The sequence below is a fragment of the Jaculus jaculus genome, chromosome 14 (assembly GCF_020740685.1).
Source record: "Jaculus jaculus isolate mJacJac1 chromosome 14, mJacJac1.mat.Y.cur, whole genome shotgun sequence".
Lineage (NCBI taxonomy): Eukaryota > Metazoa > Chordata > Mammalia > Rodentia > Dipodidae > Jaculus > Jaculus jaculus.
This window is the reverse complement of record NC_059115.1, coordinates 60,200-78,377: the sequence shown is the minus strand read 5'-3', so window position 1 is coordinate 78,377 and position 18,178 is coordinate 60,200. Positions and strand designations below refer to the sequence as shown.

The window sequence follows — 18,178 nt, the reverse complement described above, 5'->3', positions numbered from 1 at the left end:
GAGGACATTGGGAAGGTGCAGATCTGTCTAGGGGAATAGGACTGAGGCTGGGCATTTAGGGAATCTGGGAGTGATGAATCCCGAAGTTCCTGGACTGGACTGGCTGCCTCTGCTCAAAAGCCACATCTGGTCCCTGTGCCTACTATTAGGTCAGGGTGTGTCCACCCTGCTAAGTACTTCTCCTGGAACCTCTTCTGCATAATACAGTGGGACCCCTGGGGTGCTGGAGTTGGGCTGGGTCTTTTGCTACCAATCTTGAACCAACTGTCTCATTTGTTTTGTTGTGGTGTGTGAGGTGGAAGTTTTTGTTTCAGCCCAAGCTGGCCTTTTACTCGCTCTATAGCAGAAGATGAGTTTTGAATTCCTAATCCCCCTATCCCTACCTCCTGAGTGCTAGGATTACAGGTTTGTGAAACCATGCCTAATTTTGTTCTGTGCAGGGAATGTAGCCCAAGGCTTGGGCATGCTAGGCACTCTAGCAACTGACCTATATTCTTACCCCACTTTGCTTTGTGTGTGTATGTGTGTGTGTGTGTGTGTGTGGTGTAGGCACATGGGTAGGCTATGTGTGCTGTAAGCCCCTGTGCATACGATACAGTGCATGAAGTCAGGAGGTGCAGGACACACTACCAGTCTAGGTCTTGGCACATCCTGCTTTCTCATCTGTTTCCACTGTCCACATGTTTAGCCACCACTCCTGCAGCCCTGCCCTGCCCTGCCCTGCCCACCTACTCTCATCCTCCTTCTGCCAACAAAGATTAGGGCAAGGTTTTATGGGCTCTGATAAGGCCTGGACAAGGTCGAAGTCCATGAACACACTTCCTCTTTGCAGGAGGACCTGGCAGGCTAGGGTGTGCCTTAGGGATCTCCACAAGAGAAACCTCATGAACCCTCCTCATATAAGGGCCACCCACCACCTGCCAACATTTTCTACTTCTGCACTCTTCATAGGACAAGCCACCAGCTCAGCCTCTCAAGATGGCCTATGTCCCTGCACCAGGCTACCAGCCCACATATAACCCGGTGAGATATCCACCTAAACTTCTCGCTGATTTAATTAATTCCTTCCTTTTTATTTATTTATTTGAGAGAGAGGGGAGGAGAGGGAGAAAATGGTTGCACCAGGACCTCTAACCACTGCAAACAAACTCCAGACATGTGCATCACCTTGGCTTTATGTTGTTACTGGGGAATTGAACCTGGGTCCTTTGGCTTTGCAGGAAAATGCCTTTAAGTGCTAAGCCATCTCACTATCCCCTCTTTTTTGTTTGTTTTTCAAGGTAGGGTTTTGCTCTAGCCCATGCTGGCATGGAATTCACTGTGTAGTCTCAGGGTAGCCTCAAACTCTCTGCAATCTTCCTACCTCTGCCTCCCAACTGCTGAAATTAAAGGCTTGTGCCACCATGCCCAGCTTTCATTTATTCTTTCTTTGTTCCTTTCTTTTCCCTCCTTCCTTTATCTTTCTTTTTTAACTTTTTATTTATTTATGAGAGAGAGAAAATGAGTGCACCAGGGCCTCTAGCCACTGCAAACAAACTCCAGATGCATGAGTCATCATGTGCATCTGACTTATGTAGATCTGGAGAATCAAACCTGGATCCTTAGGCTTCTCAGGCAAGTGCCTTAACCACTAAGCCATCCCTCCAGTGCCCCTCCTCCTTTTTTTTTATGGTGTTGAGGATCAAATCCAAAGCCTTGCACATGCTAGGCAAGTGCTCTATCACTGAGCTACATCCCCTGCCCTGCATCCTGAATTTTATCTCCCCTGCTTAAGGGGCATTTAGGTGGGGGGAAGGTCTGTAACAGGTGGATGGCTTCTGAGGCTCCCTACTGATCCCTTTGACAGAGTCTGCCCTACAACCAGCCCATCCCAGGTGGCCTCAGCATTGGAATGTCTGTTTACATCCAAGGAGTGGCCAAGGAGCATATGAAGCGGTGAGACTCTCCCTACCTTCTCATTCTGGGGGAAAGCCTCTCTTTCCCTATCTTTGTCCATAAGCCAGATAGACTGTCCAATGTTGGGAAGAGGCCCTTCCAACTGCATATAGAGGATATAGACAGAAAGGAACAAGGCGATTCCAGTTGAGAGGAAAAAGAAGGAAAGGATGAAAGGTAAGGAGAAGGGCTGAGTGGTCCTATCAGGATTGGTGGGGAAAGGTCAGAGAAGGATCAGCACGAGAAGTCGCCCCAGAGTTGGTATGATGCACTGGAAGAGACGGGTCTGAGAACATGAGTCCAGATCAGAAGTTCAGAACCATGTCCTGAGTTAAAAAAATTCATTTAGCAGCTGTGTGCCCCCCCAGGCTATGTACTGTGGTTGTTTCCCATCTGTAAAATGGGATAGTTCTCAGGATTCAATGTGCAAAAGAGTGAGAAGGGGCCTGGACTAGTCTTAAACTCACAGTGATCCTCCTACCTTAGCCTCCTGAGTCCTGGGATTACAGGAATGAGTCACCAAACCCAGCCAACATAGCCTAATTTATGAATTCTAGGTTCAGAAAGAGACCCTATCTCAAGGAATAAGGTGGAGAGCAACTGAGGAAAACAAGCCTCTGGCCACCACATGCACACATACACATGCACATGCACCAGCACACATGGTGCCCACATGCATGCATACTGCACACATAAACATGCAAAAAATAAAAATAAAGTGAAGGTGGCACATGCTTGCAATCCCCGTACTCAGAAGGCTGAGGCAGAAGGATCAACAGTTAGTGGCCAGTCTGATCTACACAATCAGACTTTGCCTTCCTTCTTTATTAAAAACAGAGAGAGAGAGAAATAAAAAAGAAACATAAAAGAGATATAAGAAGCCAGGCATAGTGGGTGCACACCTTTAATCCTCGCACTGGGAGGCAGAGTAGGAGGATCACTGTGAGTGAGATTGAGGCCACCCTGAGACTACATAGTAAATTCCAGGTCAACTTGGGATAAAGTGGAGACCCTACTCGAACAACCAAAAGCAGAAAGAAAGAAAAGATAAGGTAAGAGACTCTGGAGAAAAGCAGGAGAGGGACATTGAGAAGGAGAAGCAGAGAGGAGGGTTGGCTAAAGGGATCTGCCTCCTGGAACTCAGGGCAATGACTTCCCTTCTTGCCAGATTAATGGTGCTAAGGGCTGATCAGGGAACATGGAGAGAGGGTGAAGACAGAGCTTCCTGAAGGAGGTCCTATGGTGAACCAGCCCTTAATGTCCCACCAGATTCCACGTGAACTTCGCAGTGGGGCAGGACGAAGGGGCAGACGTTGCCTTCCACTTCAATCCCCGCTTTGATGGTTGGGACAAAGTGGTCTTCAACACTAAGCAGGGCGGCCGATGGGGTGATGAAGAAAAAAAGAGAAGCATGCCCTTCAAAAAGGGGGACCACTTCGAGCTGGTGTTCCTGGTCATGGCTGAGCACTACAAGGTCTGACCCCTCCCCCCCTGCCATCTTCCCTCCCTGATGATTGAACCCAGGGCCTTGGGCATGTTCGGCAAGGCTCTACCACCAAGCCATACCCTAAACCCCTCACTGGTGGTTTCTATCTAGGCTAGTGCTCTACTGCTGAGCCATGTCCCCAGCCCCTCACTGACTGGTGGGTTCTAGACAAGTTCTCTACTGATTAACCATGTCCTCAAGTTTTCTTCTTACTTTTTTTATTTTCCCAAGGTAGGGGCTTGCTCTAGCACAGGCTGACCTGAAATTCACTATATACTCTCATGGTGGCCTCGAACTCACAGTAATTCTCCTACTTCTACCTCCTGAGTGCTGAGATTACAGGTGTGTACCACCATGCCCAGTTCTTTTTACCTTCTAAAACAAGATTTCACCAAATTACCTAGGCTGTCTTTGAACTTGGGCTCCTCCTACCACAGCTTCCAGAGTAGCTGGGATTATAGATGTATACCATCACACTCAGCTTCCATTTTTTTCTTTCTTTTCTTTTTTTTTTAAATTTAATTTAATTTTTATTTTTATTAACATTTTCCATCATTATAAAATATATCCCATGGTAATTCCCTCCCTCCCCACCCCCACACTTTCCCATTTGAAATTCCATTCTCCAACATATTACCTCCCCATTACAATCATTGTAATTACATATGTACAATATCAACCTATTAAGTATCCTCCTCCCTTCCTTTCTCTATTTTTCTTTCTTTTCTTACTTCCCTCACTCCTTTCCTACCTCACCTTTTTTTTTTAGCATGTTTTTGGAATACATGTGTGTGTATATATATGTTTGCATGTGTGGGGGCTAGTGTGTATGAAGGCTAAAGATTGATCAAGGGTGTTCTTCCATTGTTCTTTGCCTTATTTACTGAGGCAGGGTCTCTCGCTTGAACCCAGGGCTAATAAGATCCCCTCTCTCCACCTACCAAATACTGGAATTAGAGGTGGTTGCCACACCCACTCAGCATATATGTGGGGTCTCGGGAATCTAAGCTCTGGTCTTCATACTTATGTGGCAGATATTTTATCCACTGAGCCATCTTTCTAGCACTCTTTTATTTTCCCTTCTTCCTTTTCCTGACTGTTCCAGTTTTTTTTTTTTTTGAGGTAGGATCTCACTCTAGCCCAGGCTGACCTGGAACTCACTCTGTAATCTCAGGCTGGCCTCAAATTTACGATGATCCTCCCACTTTATTGCCTCCTGAATGCTAGGATTAAAGGCCTATGCTGTTCCAGTTCTTGTGGCTCTTTTTCTCATCCCTTCTCTCAACTATGGAGTGCTTCCTAACCCATGTTATGCACATGATCTCATCCTTTGCTTCCTTGAAAAATGCAGGCTTTCTCTGCATTTGATCTGAACTCTGGGCACACACAGAGAAAAACATGGAGCACAAATGAGCCCATGCCTCCCATGCTCCCACACCCTGCAATAGTCCACCCTTAAGGTCCCTCCCCTTTATCTCTATAGCAATTCCTCCTCCTAGGTTCTATAAGCAAATTTCCGATGTGCTACCATTTCATTCACAAACGTTTCCGTGTTTGTTTTTCTGAGGTCCTCAGAGTCTCACTCTAGCCAGGCTGACCTGGAACTCACTCTAGTTCCAGGCTGGCCTTGAACTTATAGTGATCCTCCTACTTCTGCCTCCTGAGTGCTGGGTCTAAAGGTGTGCACCACTACAGCCAGCTATTTGCATGTTTTTAAAAAATATTTCTAATTTATTTATTTGAAAGAGAGAGAGAATGGGTGCTCCAGGGCCTCCAGCCACTGCAAATGAACTCCAGACACATGCGCCCCGTTGTGCATCTGGCTAATGTGGGTTGTGGGGAATTGAACCTGGGTCCTTTGGCCTTGCAGGCAAATACCTTAACCACCAAGCCATCCCTCCAGCCTGCATGGTTTTAAAAGCAGAGTCACTGCTCTCCCTTAATGTCATGACCTGTCCGGTTGTGTTGCAGTCATCTCATCAAGGTCAGTGTTTTTTTTGTTTTTTTTTTTGTTTTTCAAGGTAGGGTCTCACTTTGGCTCAGGCTGACCTGGAATTCACTATGTAGTCTCAGGGTGGCCTTGAACTCACAGCAATCCTCCTACCTCTGCCTCCCAAGTGCTGGGATTAAAGGCGTGAGCCACCACGCCCGGCTCAGTGTGTTGTTTTCCACAGTGTGTTTGAATCCGAGTCCAAATAAGGCCCACACAGGGTGATGAATACTAAAGTATTTCTTTTCTTTATTTTTTAAATTTTTATTTATTTAACAGAGAAAAAGAGGGAGAGAGAGAGAGAGGAAGAATGGGCATGCCAGGGCCACTGCACATGAACTCCAGACACATGTGCCACCTTGTGCATCTGGCTAACTTGGGTCCTGAGGAATCAAACCTGGGTCCTTTGGCTTTGCAGGCAAATGTCTTAACAGCTAAGCCATCCCTCTAGGCCAATACTCAGGTATTTCTTCATGCTTTCCTGAAGTGAAGCCAGATACGGAAAAGGCATACTATGTGCCTTCAGCTTGCTGGCCTTTCTTTTTTTTTATTGTTTTGTTTATTTTTATTTAAGAGTGACAGAGAGGCAGATAGAGAGAGCAAGAGAGAGAGCAAGAATGGGCGTGCCAGGGCCTCCAGCCACTGCAAACGAACTCCAGATGTGTGTGCCCCTTGTGCATCTGGCTAACGTGGGTCCTGGGGAATTGAGCCTCGAACCGGGGTCCTTAGGCTTCACAGGCAAGCACTTAACCGTAAAACCATCTCTCCAGCCCGCTTGCTGGTCTTTCACAAAGAGAACACCACTCCAGAACACTCAGTCCAGAAACAACCCTTCCAGTCCCCAGGATCCTTCATTCCTGCCCAGTTCCTTCTTCCTAGAGGATGACCTTTACTCTCAATTTTCTTGGCCCAAATCTGCATATTTCTTTCATCATGTTGTATTGCTCTGATCATAGCCTGCCTGGGTAGTGGCATCTGATGGCTGTCCAGCGCCTTTGGCTCTACTTTGTAAGCTGACCCCACCTCCTCTGGAGCAAACATCTCTCTATATTTACCAATGGTGCATCAGTGGGTCTCTAAGGTAAACTTGTCAGTAGGAAAACCTGTTAGACTGCTCCTGACCTTGGGTGGGCATCAGACTTCTAACATCCTCACCAGAGGGGTTGATATTAGACAGCCTCAAGTTTGTCTAAAATCACACTTTGTTGTTTTTGGTGGTCCTGGGAATTGAACCCTGGCCCTTGTGCATGCTAGGTGAGTGCTCCATCATTGAGTTATATCCCCAGTTCTTTTCTTGTTTGTTTTGTTTTTTGAGGTAGGGTCTCGCTGTAGCCCAGGCTGTCCTAGAATTCACTATGTAGTCTCAGGCTGGCCTCTAACTCACGGTGATCTTCCTACCTTAGCCTCCCAAGTGCTGGGATTAAAGGCATGCACCACCATGCCTGGCTCTCTCTCTCTTTTTTTTGGGGGGGGGTTGGGTCTCACTGTAGTTCAGGCTGATCTGGAATTCACTGTGTCATCTCAGGATGGCCTCAATCTCATGGTGATTCTCCTATCTCTGCCTTCCGAGTGCTGGGATTAAAGGTGTGCGCCACCATGCCTGGCTTTCTTTTTGTTTTTGTTTCATTTATTTATTTATTAGGGAGAGAGAGAATGGGTACACTAGGGCCTCTAGCCACTGCAAACGAACTCCAGAAGCATGTGCAACCTTGTGCATCTGGCTTACATGGGTTCTGGGGAGTCAAACCTAGGTTCTCAGAAAAAAAAATTATATGTGTGTGTGTGTGTAAAATTCCAAGTTAGGGCCTTATTCTAGCCCAGGCTGACCTGGAATTCACTGTTGTCTCAGGCTGGCCTCCAAGAAATCTTCCTACTTCAGTCTCCAAAGTGCTGGGGTTAAAGGTATGTACCACCATGCCCTGGAAGTTTTTCTTTTCTTTTCTTTCTTTTAGAGACTTCTTTAGGTTAAGAAAAGGAAAGAGGGCTGGAGAGATGGCTTAGTGGTTAAGGCACTTACCTGCAAAGCTTAAAGACCCATGTTCAACTCTCCAGATCCCACATAAGCCAGACACACAAAGGTGAGGCAAGCACAAGGTCATACATGCACACTAGGTGGCGCAAGCATCTGTAGTTTGATTTCAGTGGCTGAGGCCCTGGTGTGCCAATTCTCAATTCTCTCTGTCTCTCTCTTTTTTTTTTCTTCTTCTTCGTCCTTTTTTATTTTTATTTTTGGTTTTTCGAGGTAGGGTTTTACTTTAGTCCAGACTGACCTGGAATTCACTGTGTATTCTCAGGGTGGCCTCAAACTCATGGCAGTCCTCCTACCTCTGCCTCCTGGGTGCTGGGATTAAAGGCATGTGCCACTAAGCCTGGCTAACAATACTTTTTAAAAAACATTTTATTTTTTTTTATTTATTTGAGAGAAAGAGAGAGAGAATGGGCATGCCAGTCACTGCAAACAAACTCCAGATGCTTGTGCCACCATGCATCTGGCTTATGTGGGTACTGGAGAATCAAACCTGGATCCTTTAGCTTTTCATGCAAGTGCTTCAACCACTAAGCTATCTCTCCAACCCTAAACAATAATTTTATTTATTTTAGCTTTTGTGTTTTGTTTTGTTTTTCAAGGTAGGGTCTTGCTGTAGCTCAGGCTGACCTGGAATTCACTATGTAGTCTCAGGGTAGCTTTGAACTCATGGCAATCCACCTATCTCTGCCTCCCGAGTGCTGGGATTAAAGGCATGCACTACCATGCCCAGCTTTATTTTTTTTTAACATTTTATTTTTATTTCTATTTATTTATACATTATTTGAGAGAGAAAGGCAGAGAGCATGTCAGGGTTTCCAGCCACTGCAAACAAACTCGAACTTACTCTCTCTCAATTAAATTAAAAAAAATTTTGTTTTGGTTTTATTTTCAAGGAAGTTTCACTTTTGCCCAAACTGACCTGAAATTCACTATGTAGTATCAAGGTACCCTTGAGCTCTCAGTCATCATCCTGTCTCTGCCTCACCACAAGTGCTGGGATTAAAGATGTGTGCCACTACAACCAGAAAAAATATTTTTTTGAAGATGAGTATAAATATATATTAGAGAGAGTGTGTGTGAGACATAGAAAGAGGCAGATAGAAAGAGGATGGGCATGCCAGAGTCTCTAGCCACTTCATATGAACTGCAGAAGCATGTGTCACCCTGTGCATCTGGCTTACATGGATGGGGAATATAACCTGGGTCCTTAGGCTTCGCAGGCCACCGCCTTAACCACGAAGCCATTTCTCCAGCCCTAAACGATATCTCTCTCTGTCTTTTGGTTTTTCAAGGTAGGGTCTTGCTGTAGGCCAGGCTGACCTGGAATTCACTATGTAGTCTCAGGCTGGCCTCGAACTCACCTCTGTCTCCCAAGTGCTGTGATTAAAGGCATACACCACCATGCCTGGCTCAAATGTGTAGCCCAGGCTGGCCTCAAACTCCTGATCCTCCTGCCTCTGCCTCTGCAGCAATTCCCTTCAGGTGTGTGCTACCACAACTGGCCTAAGCAATATATTTTTATTTATTTATTTATTTGAGAGTGACAGACAGAGAAAGAGGGAGAGAGAGAGAATGGGTGCACCAGGGCCTCTGGCCACTGCAAACAAACTCCAAATGAGTGTGCCCCCTTGTGCATCTGGCTAATGTGGGTCCTGGGGAATCGGGTCTTGAACCAGGGTTCTTAGACTTCACAAGCGAGCACTTAACCACTAAGCCATCTCTCCAGCCCGGCAATATATTTTATTTATTTATTTATTTTTTTTGGTTTTTCGAGGTAGGGTCTCACTCTGGTCCAGGCTGACCTGGAATTAACTCTGTCATCTCAGGGTGGCCTTGAACTCATGGCAATCCTCCTTCCTCTGCCTCCCGAGTGCTGGGATTAAAGGTGTGGGCCACCACGCCTGGCTCCGGCAATATATTTTTAAAAATACATTTTATTTATTTACGAGGGGGGGAGGGAGAGAGACAGAGAGAGAGAATGGGCATGACAGGGCCTCCAGCCACTGCAAACGAACTCCAGATGCATGTGCCTCCTTGTGCATCTGGCTTATGTAGGTCCTAGGGAATTGAACCAGTGTTCTTTGGCTTTGTAGGCAAACACCTTAGCCATTAAGCCATCTTCTCCAGCCCCTAAGCAATATTTTTAACTGGACTGGAGGGTCAGCTTAGTGGTTAAAGGTGCTTACTTGCAAAATCCTAATGGCCCAGGTTCCATTTCCCAATACCCACATAAGCCAGATATGCAAGGTGACACATGCTTTTGGAATTGGTTTGCAGTGGCTAGAGGCCCATTTTCTCTATCTGCCTCTTTCTATCTCTCAGATGCTCAAGGTGGCACATATGTCTGGAGTTTGTTTGCAGCTAAAGGCTCTGGCACACCCATTCTCTCTCTGCCTCTTTCTCTCAAATAAATAAAATAAATTTTTAAAAATGTAATTGACTAAGTGAGGTAATCCAGGCCCAGAAAGCCAAGTGCCACATGTTCTCTCTCATATGTGGATCCTAGGTACAGATGATTGGGCTTCTGTGTGAGAATGAAAATACTTAGTAGCAGAGGCCAGTAAGTTAAAAAGGAGACATAAAGGGAAGAGAAAGGAAGGGAAGAGGGTACTTAATAGGTTGATATTGTATATATGTAATTACAATGATTGTAATGGTGAGGTAATATGATGGAGAATGGAATTTCAAAGGGGAAAGTGTGGGGGTGGGGAGGGAGGGAATTACCATGGGATATATTTTATAATCATGGAAAATGTTAATAAAAATTAAAAAATAAAAATTTAAAAAAAATGTAATTGAGAGAGTGAGTATGGGTGCACCAGGGCCACTTCCAACTGCAAATGAATTCTGGATGTATGTGCTACTTTGTGCATCTGACTTTCTGGGAGCGGGGGTTACTGAGGAAATTGAATCCAGGGCAGCAGGCTTTAAACCCCTTACCCATCTCTTCAGTCCCCAATCCTTTTTTTTTTTGTTGTTGTTGTTTTGAGATAGGGTCTCACTCTAGCCCAGGCTAACCTGGAATTCACTATGTAGCCTCAGGGTGCCTCAAACTCACAGCAATCCTCCTACCTCTGCCTCCCAGGCATGTGCCACCACACCTGGCTCCCAATCCTTTTTTTTATTCTTAATTTTGAAGCATAGTCTTACTAAGTTACCTAAACTGGACTTAAACTTGAAATCCTCCTGCCTCAACTTTCTGAGTCCTTGAATTATATCATGCCTATCTTGAAAAACATAGGTTGGGCCAGGTGTGTTGACCACGCCTTTAATCCCAGTACTCAGGGAGGCCAAGGTAAGAGGATTGCTCTGAGTTCAAGGCCAGCCTGAGACTACATAGTGAATTCCAGGTCAACTTGAGTTACAGGGGGACTCTACCTTGAAAAAACAAACCAACAAACAAACAAGCGCATTTTGACATCACTATGGCCGACACTTACATGTGGGACACCCACAGTCCCTCAGGGCTGGCTCCATGGTCCAGGCCTGTTACTAGAAGCCTGATGTATAAAGCACAAGAAGCTTTGGATGCAAGGCTCAGGGCTGAATTCCATATGTCTCTGACATGCCTGGCAGTATTTTCATCCTCTTGACAAAGTCAGAAATGAACAAGCCCCCATTCCACAGAAGGAGAAAGAGAAGTAAAAGCCCAGGGAGGTAAAGTGACTTACTTGAGGTCACACAACCAGGATAATGTCAGAACTAGACCTTTTGTTTTAGGAGGGGTTGTTTTGTTTTTAATTTTTTAAAAAATTATTTTATTTGAGAGAGAGACAGAGACAGTGGCAGTTAGAGAGAAAGAGAGAATGGGGCATTCAACTGCTGCAAATGAACTCCAGACACATGTGCTAACTTGTGCATCTGGCTTATGTGGGTCCTGGGGAATTAAACCTGGGTTTCACACGCATGTGTCTTAGCTCTGTTTTTTTGTTTTGTTTTTTTGAGGTAGGGTCTTGCTCTAGTCCAGACTGACCTGGAATTTACTATATAGTCTTGGAGTGATCCTGAATTCATGACAATCCTCCTGCCTCTGCCTCCTGAGTTCTGGAATTAAAGGCATGTTTCACACACCCACACCCCCCTTGGCTCAGAACTAGATCTTTTACTCTAACTCATTTGTTGTTAATACAAGCTCTCAGGCTTGGTTCTCTCTTGACTTTCACCCTAAGGCTAAATTCTCCATTCTCTACCACATACCACTGCCAGCTGACTTTTGACCTCTGGTTTCTGAACCCCAAGGTTCTGAGGCTCTGCCAGTACACCCTAAAGACTTTGGACTCCAGATTAACATGATCTCATTTCTACCTTTCCCAGGTCATGCTGCTGTCATCTAACCCTTTGTCTTTGCCCTCCAGGTAGTGGTAAATGGAAACCCCTTCTATGAATTTGGGCACCGGCTGCCCCTACAGATGGTCACCCACCTGCAAGTGGATGGGGACCTGGAACTTCAGTCAATCAATTTCCTTGGAGGCCAGCCTGTGCCACATCAGGTATGGGTTGTCCCTGCATTTGCCTCCTTCTTTCCTAATCCATTCCTACCCTCATTATGGCCTATGTACCTGACCCTTTGCTGGTTTGGGCCAGGGATTCTGCAGTGACCAAGACAGCTGCCCCTCCCAGGAAGACATATATTACCACACAGAGATTTTCAGGCTTAGGAATATGATGGGAAACTCAGGCTGATCCTGGGGTTGGGGATTTACAGGGGTTTAAGAGTCTAAAGAGGGCTGGAGAGATGGCTTAGCAATTAAAGAACTTGCCTGCTAAGCCTAAGGACCTATGTTCGATTCCCCAGTACTCACATAAGCTAAATGAACAAGGTGGCACATGCATTTGGAGTTTGTTTGCAGCGACTAGAGACCCTGGTGCACCCATTCTCTTTTTCTGTCTGTCTGCACCCCCTCCCACCCCAATAATTAAAAAAAAAAAAGACTAAAGGAAAGGGTTGACTTTGTCAGGGGCTGGGAAGGGTTTCTCTGAGGAAGAAGAGGTGTATAAACTGACTCAGGAAATGAAGATAAGGAAAAGATAGAAGATAAGGAGTAAATAATTCATGACTATCAGTCTCACTCATGACAGTCTTCCTAATGCCATTAGTCACTTGGAAAATACAAAGCAGCAATGAGTGGCCACCACACACCTATCAGAACTGTAATGGAAAAAAGCAACACAATACTAACTGCTGCCAAGCAAGTGGAACAGCCAGCACTACAACCATCGGGCTGTTGGTGGATTGGTGCAATCACCCTGGGAAGTGGTCAGGCAGCTAGGTCTGAAAGCAAACATTCACCTCGGTGGCCTAGAAGCTCCCCACCCAGACACACACCCAACAGCTAGCCTCCAACAAATACCTACTGCAATACTGTAGCATACCAGTTTCAAAAGCCTGGAGCTGAGGTATGTCTCAGAGGTAGAGCTCTGGCCTAGAAGTCACCTTCTGGGGCTTGGGACCTGGCTTAGAAGTAGGGCACTGGCTTTGAGTGACATTGTGGCAAAATGCTATCTTAGCATGCAGCTTCAGTACCAAATAACCAGAGTATCAAAGTAAAATCTATTAGTCTGTTCTTCAACAAGTGAATGAATAGAAATGATTAATTTATAGAGTTCATCACCAAAGTTGAGAGGGAACAATTTACAGCTATATACATCTGCAGGAAGGAGTTAGGAGTTTCAGCATCAAATCATGGACTCCAGCAGATAAGTGGTGGGGCCTTCCAGTAATCTCAGTATTGGGGAGGCTGAGACATAAGGATTACTATAAGTTTGAGGAGAGAGGGAGGGAGGGAGGGAGGGAGGGAGGGAGGGAGGGAGGGAGAGAGAAAGAGAGAGAGAGAGGGAGAGAAAGAAGAAGAAGAAGAAAAGAAGAAGGAGGAGGAAGAGGAGGAAGAGAAGAAGCTCATTTTACATGTCTTTCAGAGTAGGAGTTAATCAAAAAGAGAAGGACACAGACTGCAAATAATGACTATGGGACAAGAGAAGAAGTGTTCTAGACAGAAGGGATAATCTGTGCAGAGATGTAACTGAGAGAAAGATAAAGTTCCAGAGTGAGACAGAGAGACTGGAAGAGATATACATCTGGCCAGGTGTGGTGGAACATGCTTTTAATCCTAGCACTCAAGGGACAGAGGTAGGAGGATTGCTATGAATTCAAGGCCACCCTGAGACTACATAGTAAATTCCAGGTTAGCTTGAGCTAGAGCAAAACCCTACCTCAAAAAAACAAGGAAAAAAATAAAGAGATGTGAATCCAGTAGAGACTGAACTTGGGCTAATACCCAGGACCCCTGCCTACCATAATACAGGGTACACAGAGCAACAGGCCAATGGTGGCTGGAGATAAGATGACAGGACATGGGGCATTATGAGAGCCTCGGGAGAAATACCAAGGTACTTCCACTTGTGGATTTACTGCTGGGCTGATGGGGTAGAAAGGGATGAACAAGGGATATAGTAAAGCAGAAAGAATCCCAGGGAAAAGAACAAAAAAATAGAATTTAACAGGCATCTCATCTCAAAGTACTGAGGCTCTGATGGTCCCTAAACATGGCAGGTCCTTCCTGTGAGCCTGTCATTTGGTCCAGCCATGTGTGCCAGTAATCCCCTCCATTGTGGAAGTGGCTTCCCTAGGGAAGACATTGCAAATACCCAATCCAAAATTGGGGGCCTTGGTTTATGATTTCTTCTGTGTCCACAGGGGCCCATGACTATCCCAGCTTACTCTGTAAGTACCTTTTGGAGGAATGACAGTTTTGTTTTCCAAGGTGAAAGATTAATGGCAGAGGTAGTCCTTGAGTGATCCGAGCATCCTTGCTCCCCTCACCACTCCTGTCTTCCCTCTGTCCATCTATGTAGGGTCCTGGATACTACCCTCCACAAATGAACAGCTTGCCTGTAAGTAGGAGGATTATGTGGGCACCTAGGGAGATGGTGACAACTGGGGAAGAGGAGGGTTTGAACCCAATTGTACACCTGGAGAAACACCTGCATAAAGCAGGTGTGGCCAGGTATTTGTCAACTACTGCAGGGTAATATCCCTTCTTACTTCACAGATGATGGTAGGACCACCAACCTTCAATCCGGTAAGGTTGTTCTGGGGGTTTGGAGATCTGGGGAAGTGAACAGAGGGGAAGCAGGAACATGTTATAGAATGTTATTTGTGGGAAGTCTGGAGAGGATAGACAGTGGGCTGAGGGTGTTTGAGGTAGCAGATGGGGAGAAGCTAGACTTGGTGGTCAAAGTTAGGGAGGGGACCTGGTTGGGGATAGTTCACAAAAGAAATGTTGTGCTGGGCATGGTGGCGCACACCTTTAATCCCAGCACTTTGGAAGCAGAGGTAGGAGGATTGCTGTGAGTTCCAGGTCAGCCTGGCCTAGAGCAAGACCCTACCTTGGAAAAGAAAGAAAGAAAGAAAGAAAGAAAGAAAGAAAGAAAGAAAGAAAGAAAGAAAGAAAGAAAGAAAGAAAGGTTGCTTCTCTGTGATAATGTATCCCTGTGCCTGGGTTCTGTAATCTGAAAGGTGGTGGGACCCCATCTTCTTTCTCCACAGCCTGTGCCATATGTTGGGAGACTGCAAGGAGGGCTTACAGCCCGAAGAACAATCATAATCAAGGGCTATGTACTCCCCACAGCCAAGAGGTACAAAAGCCAGACTGAGGTGGAGATCTTTAGCCCTCCTCCCTCAGACCCAGAGGTCCAGGTCCCAATTTCTCTCCCTTCTGGATCCAGGTACTGGACCCTACTTGACTCCCACCTTTGTCCCTAGCTTTGTCATCAACTTCAAGGTGGAGTCCTCCGGGGAGCTGGCTCTGCACATCAACCCCCGCATAGGTGAAGGTGTGGTTCGGAACAGCTTTCTGAATGGCTCATGGGGCTTTGAGGAGAGGAAGATCGCATACAACCCATTTGGCCCTGGCCAGTTCTTTGATGTGAGTCTGGGATCCCCTCCTCATCTCCCCGCAGCCCATGTCCTGCCCAGCCTCACCTTGCCCCTCTCTTGCAGCTGTCCATTCGCTGTGGTATGGATCGCTTCAAGGTTTTTGCCAATGGCCAGCACCTCTTTGACTATGCCCATCGACTTTCAGCCTTCCAGAGGGTGGACATGGTAGAAATCCAGGGTGATGTCACCTTGTCCTATGTCCAGATCTGAGTTATTCCTGGGAAATCAGAAAGATCCTCAGAGTCCCTTTCTAAGCCCTAATAGAATGTCTGATGGGGTCTTATGTGTGTCTGTGACTCATTCACCCCCTTGCTACCCGTTCCCCTTCACTTGCATCCTGTGCTGTCTACTTAACCAACAGAAACCTTCCCACACATTCCTCCCCCATCTTTTCTTGAGGTAGGGTCTCACCCTAGCCCAAGCTGACCTGGAATTCACTATATAATCTCAGGGTGGCCTCAGACTCACGGCAATCCTCCCACCTCTGCCTCCTGAGTGCTGGGATTAAAGGCGTGCGCCACCACACCCTGCATCCCTCCCATTCAATAAATCTGGTTATGCTCTGATCCCTGCTTTTGTTTGTATCAACCTATTTACTCCTTACAATATGCTCCAAGAGGTAGAAACTGTTATAATTCATCAGTAACAAATGGGAAAACAGACAGAGGGAAAAATTGAAAAATTGAAATTATACTTCAACACTGAGGAGCAAAAACTCCAGCATGCACATGTGAACACACACACACACACACACACACACACGAAAGGCTTTTCTCCTTGCTGTCACCAAATACCTGACAAGTTGCAACATAAGGAAGGAACAGTTGATTTTGGCTTACAGTTCTGGAAAATACAGTGTCTCATGGTGGGAAAGGCTTGGCAGCAGGCAGAAGGTAGTGTGTCACATTTGTATTCACAAGGCAGCAGAGAGTGGTGAATGCTGATACTCAGCTCTCGCTCTCTTTTCTGTCTGGGATCTCAGCCCATGAATGGGGCTTCCCACAGTTGGAGTGGATAGTCCCACCACAATTAACCTAGTCTAGAGAATCCATCATAAATAAACCCAGAGATTTGTCTGCTAGGTGATTCAAAATCCAAATAGGTTGACAATCATCATAGCTGGGCATCATGGCTAATGTTTGCACCTTTAGCACTCAAAAGGCTGAGGCAGGAGGATTGTCATAACTTCAAAGCCAGCTTGGGCTACATAGTGAGTTCCAGGTCAATCTGGCTAAAGCAAGATTTTATTAAAAAAAAAAAAAGGCAGCATGGTGGGCATAGTGATACACACTTTTAATCACAGCACTCAGGAGGCAGAGATAGGATTTCCATGAGTTCAAGGCCACTCTGAGACTACATAGTGAATTCCAGGTCAGTTTGTGCCACAGCAAGACCTTACCTCAAAACAACAACAAAAAATAAAAAATGAAACAAATAAATAAATAGGGGCTGAAGAGATGGCTCAGCAGTTAAGCCGTTTGCTTGCCAAGCCTAATGACCTTGGTTGGATTCCCTAATACTCACATAAAACCAGATGCGTAAAGTGGCACATGCGTCTGGAGTTTGTTTGCAGTGACTGGTGTCCCTGGTGTACTTATTCTATTAGTCTGTGCTCTTTATCTCTTTCTGCTGCAGCCAGTTTGCAATAGCCCAGGCTGACCTGGAATTCACTACGTAATCTCAGGCTGACCTCAAATCCATGACAATCCATCTACCTCTGCTGGGATTAAAGGCATGTGCCACCACTCCTGGCTGTTTTTTGAGACAGGGTCTTGCTATGTAACCCTTTCTGGCCTGGAACTTACTTTAGCATGTTTTTTTCAAACACACACACACACACACACACACACACATATAATTTATTATTTAGTTTTTCTTTTTCTTTTCTTTCTTTTTTTTTTTTTGGTGTTTCGAGGTAGGGTCTCACTCTGGCCCAGGCTGACCTGGAATTCACTATGTAGTCTCAGGGTGGCCTCAAACCCATGGTGATCCTCCTACTTCTGCCTCCCAAGTTCTGGGATCAAAGGCATGCATCACCACACCTGGTGTGCACAAATATTTTTTGTTGCATGTATGTGTGTGCATGTGTAAGAGAGATGTGGTATTGGTGTGTGCAGTGTATGCATGTATATGTGCTCTTGCAGTGCCCCATGTGCTTGCTCGCAGTATGTTCACTTGTGGTGGCAGGTGCAGAATCTGCCCCCCCCCCCTTTTTGTTTTTCGAGGTAAGGTCTCACTCTAGCCCAGGCTGACCTGGAATTCACTATGTAGTCCCAGGGTGGCCTCAAACTCATGGCAGTCTACCTACCTCTGCCTCCTGATTGCTGGGATTAAAGGCGTGTGCCACCACACCTGGCTTCAAATAAAGTTAATTCACAATTCAGATCAAACTTAGTATCGCTGAATAATCTCACGATATATATTTGTAACTTTATAGCTACTTTTGGAATCGCTTGACTTTGCTACGGTGCTAAGTTGATAGATCTAAGTGTTCAGCAAGGCGGACGTCACAGCTGGCCCCGACGTCCCAGCAGCCCTGCTTCTGTCACCACGTTAACCTGATAAACCTCAGCAGCAAAAGTACCTATTTTTCTAAGATTCCATCGTGCACCTGTCTGCACTGCAGACAGTCTCCCAATGCCCTCCTGCCCTTTGGTCTGACCTGTAGCCTTACCTCGCTCAGAGACAGGGCAGAGTGAACCTGCGTCAGATGGATGTGTCCATGCGTTGCATTTCACTTCTGCCAAGCTTCATGTGACATCAAAGGCCGAAGTTTATTTTTCCAGCATGAACACAGGATCA

At 45.9% G+C, this 18,178-nt stretch overlaps 1 protein-coding gene across 1 annotated transcript; it reads left to right on the top strand.

The window, feature by feature from the left end:
• Positions 1-978: 978 nt before the first annotated feature.
• Positions 979-15,586, top strand: Lgals4 (galectin 4). Its single transcript, XM_004670434.2, has 10 exons — positions 979-1,023; positions 1,847-1,935; positions 3,205-3,409; positions 11,796-11,930; positions 14,135-14,161; positions 14,293-14,331; positions 14,490-14,519; positions 14,987-15,075; positions 15,203-15,365; positions 15,440-15,586. Exons 1-10 carry the CDS (start codon positions 979-981, stop codon positions 15,584-15,586), a joined length of 969 nt encoding a protein of 322 aa, XP_004670491.1.
• The last annotated feature ends 2,592 nt before the right edge of the window (positions 15,587-18,178 follow it).

Bases quoted from the DNA above. Each gene is read 5' to 3' on its own strand.
- Lgals4 (XM_004670434.2), top strand. From the start codon at position 979: ATGGCCTATGTCCCTGCACCAGGCTACCAGCCCACATATAACCCG. The intron at 14,332-14,489 runs GTAAGTAGGAGG...CTTACTTCACAG, and splicing joins CACAAATGAACAGCTTGCCT to ATGATGGTAGGACCACCAAC. The intron at 15,366-15,439 runs GTGAGTCTGGGA...CCTCTCTTGCAG, and splicing joins GCCCTGGCCAGTTCTTTGAT to CTGTCCATTCGCTGTGGTAT.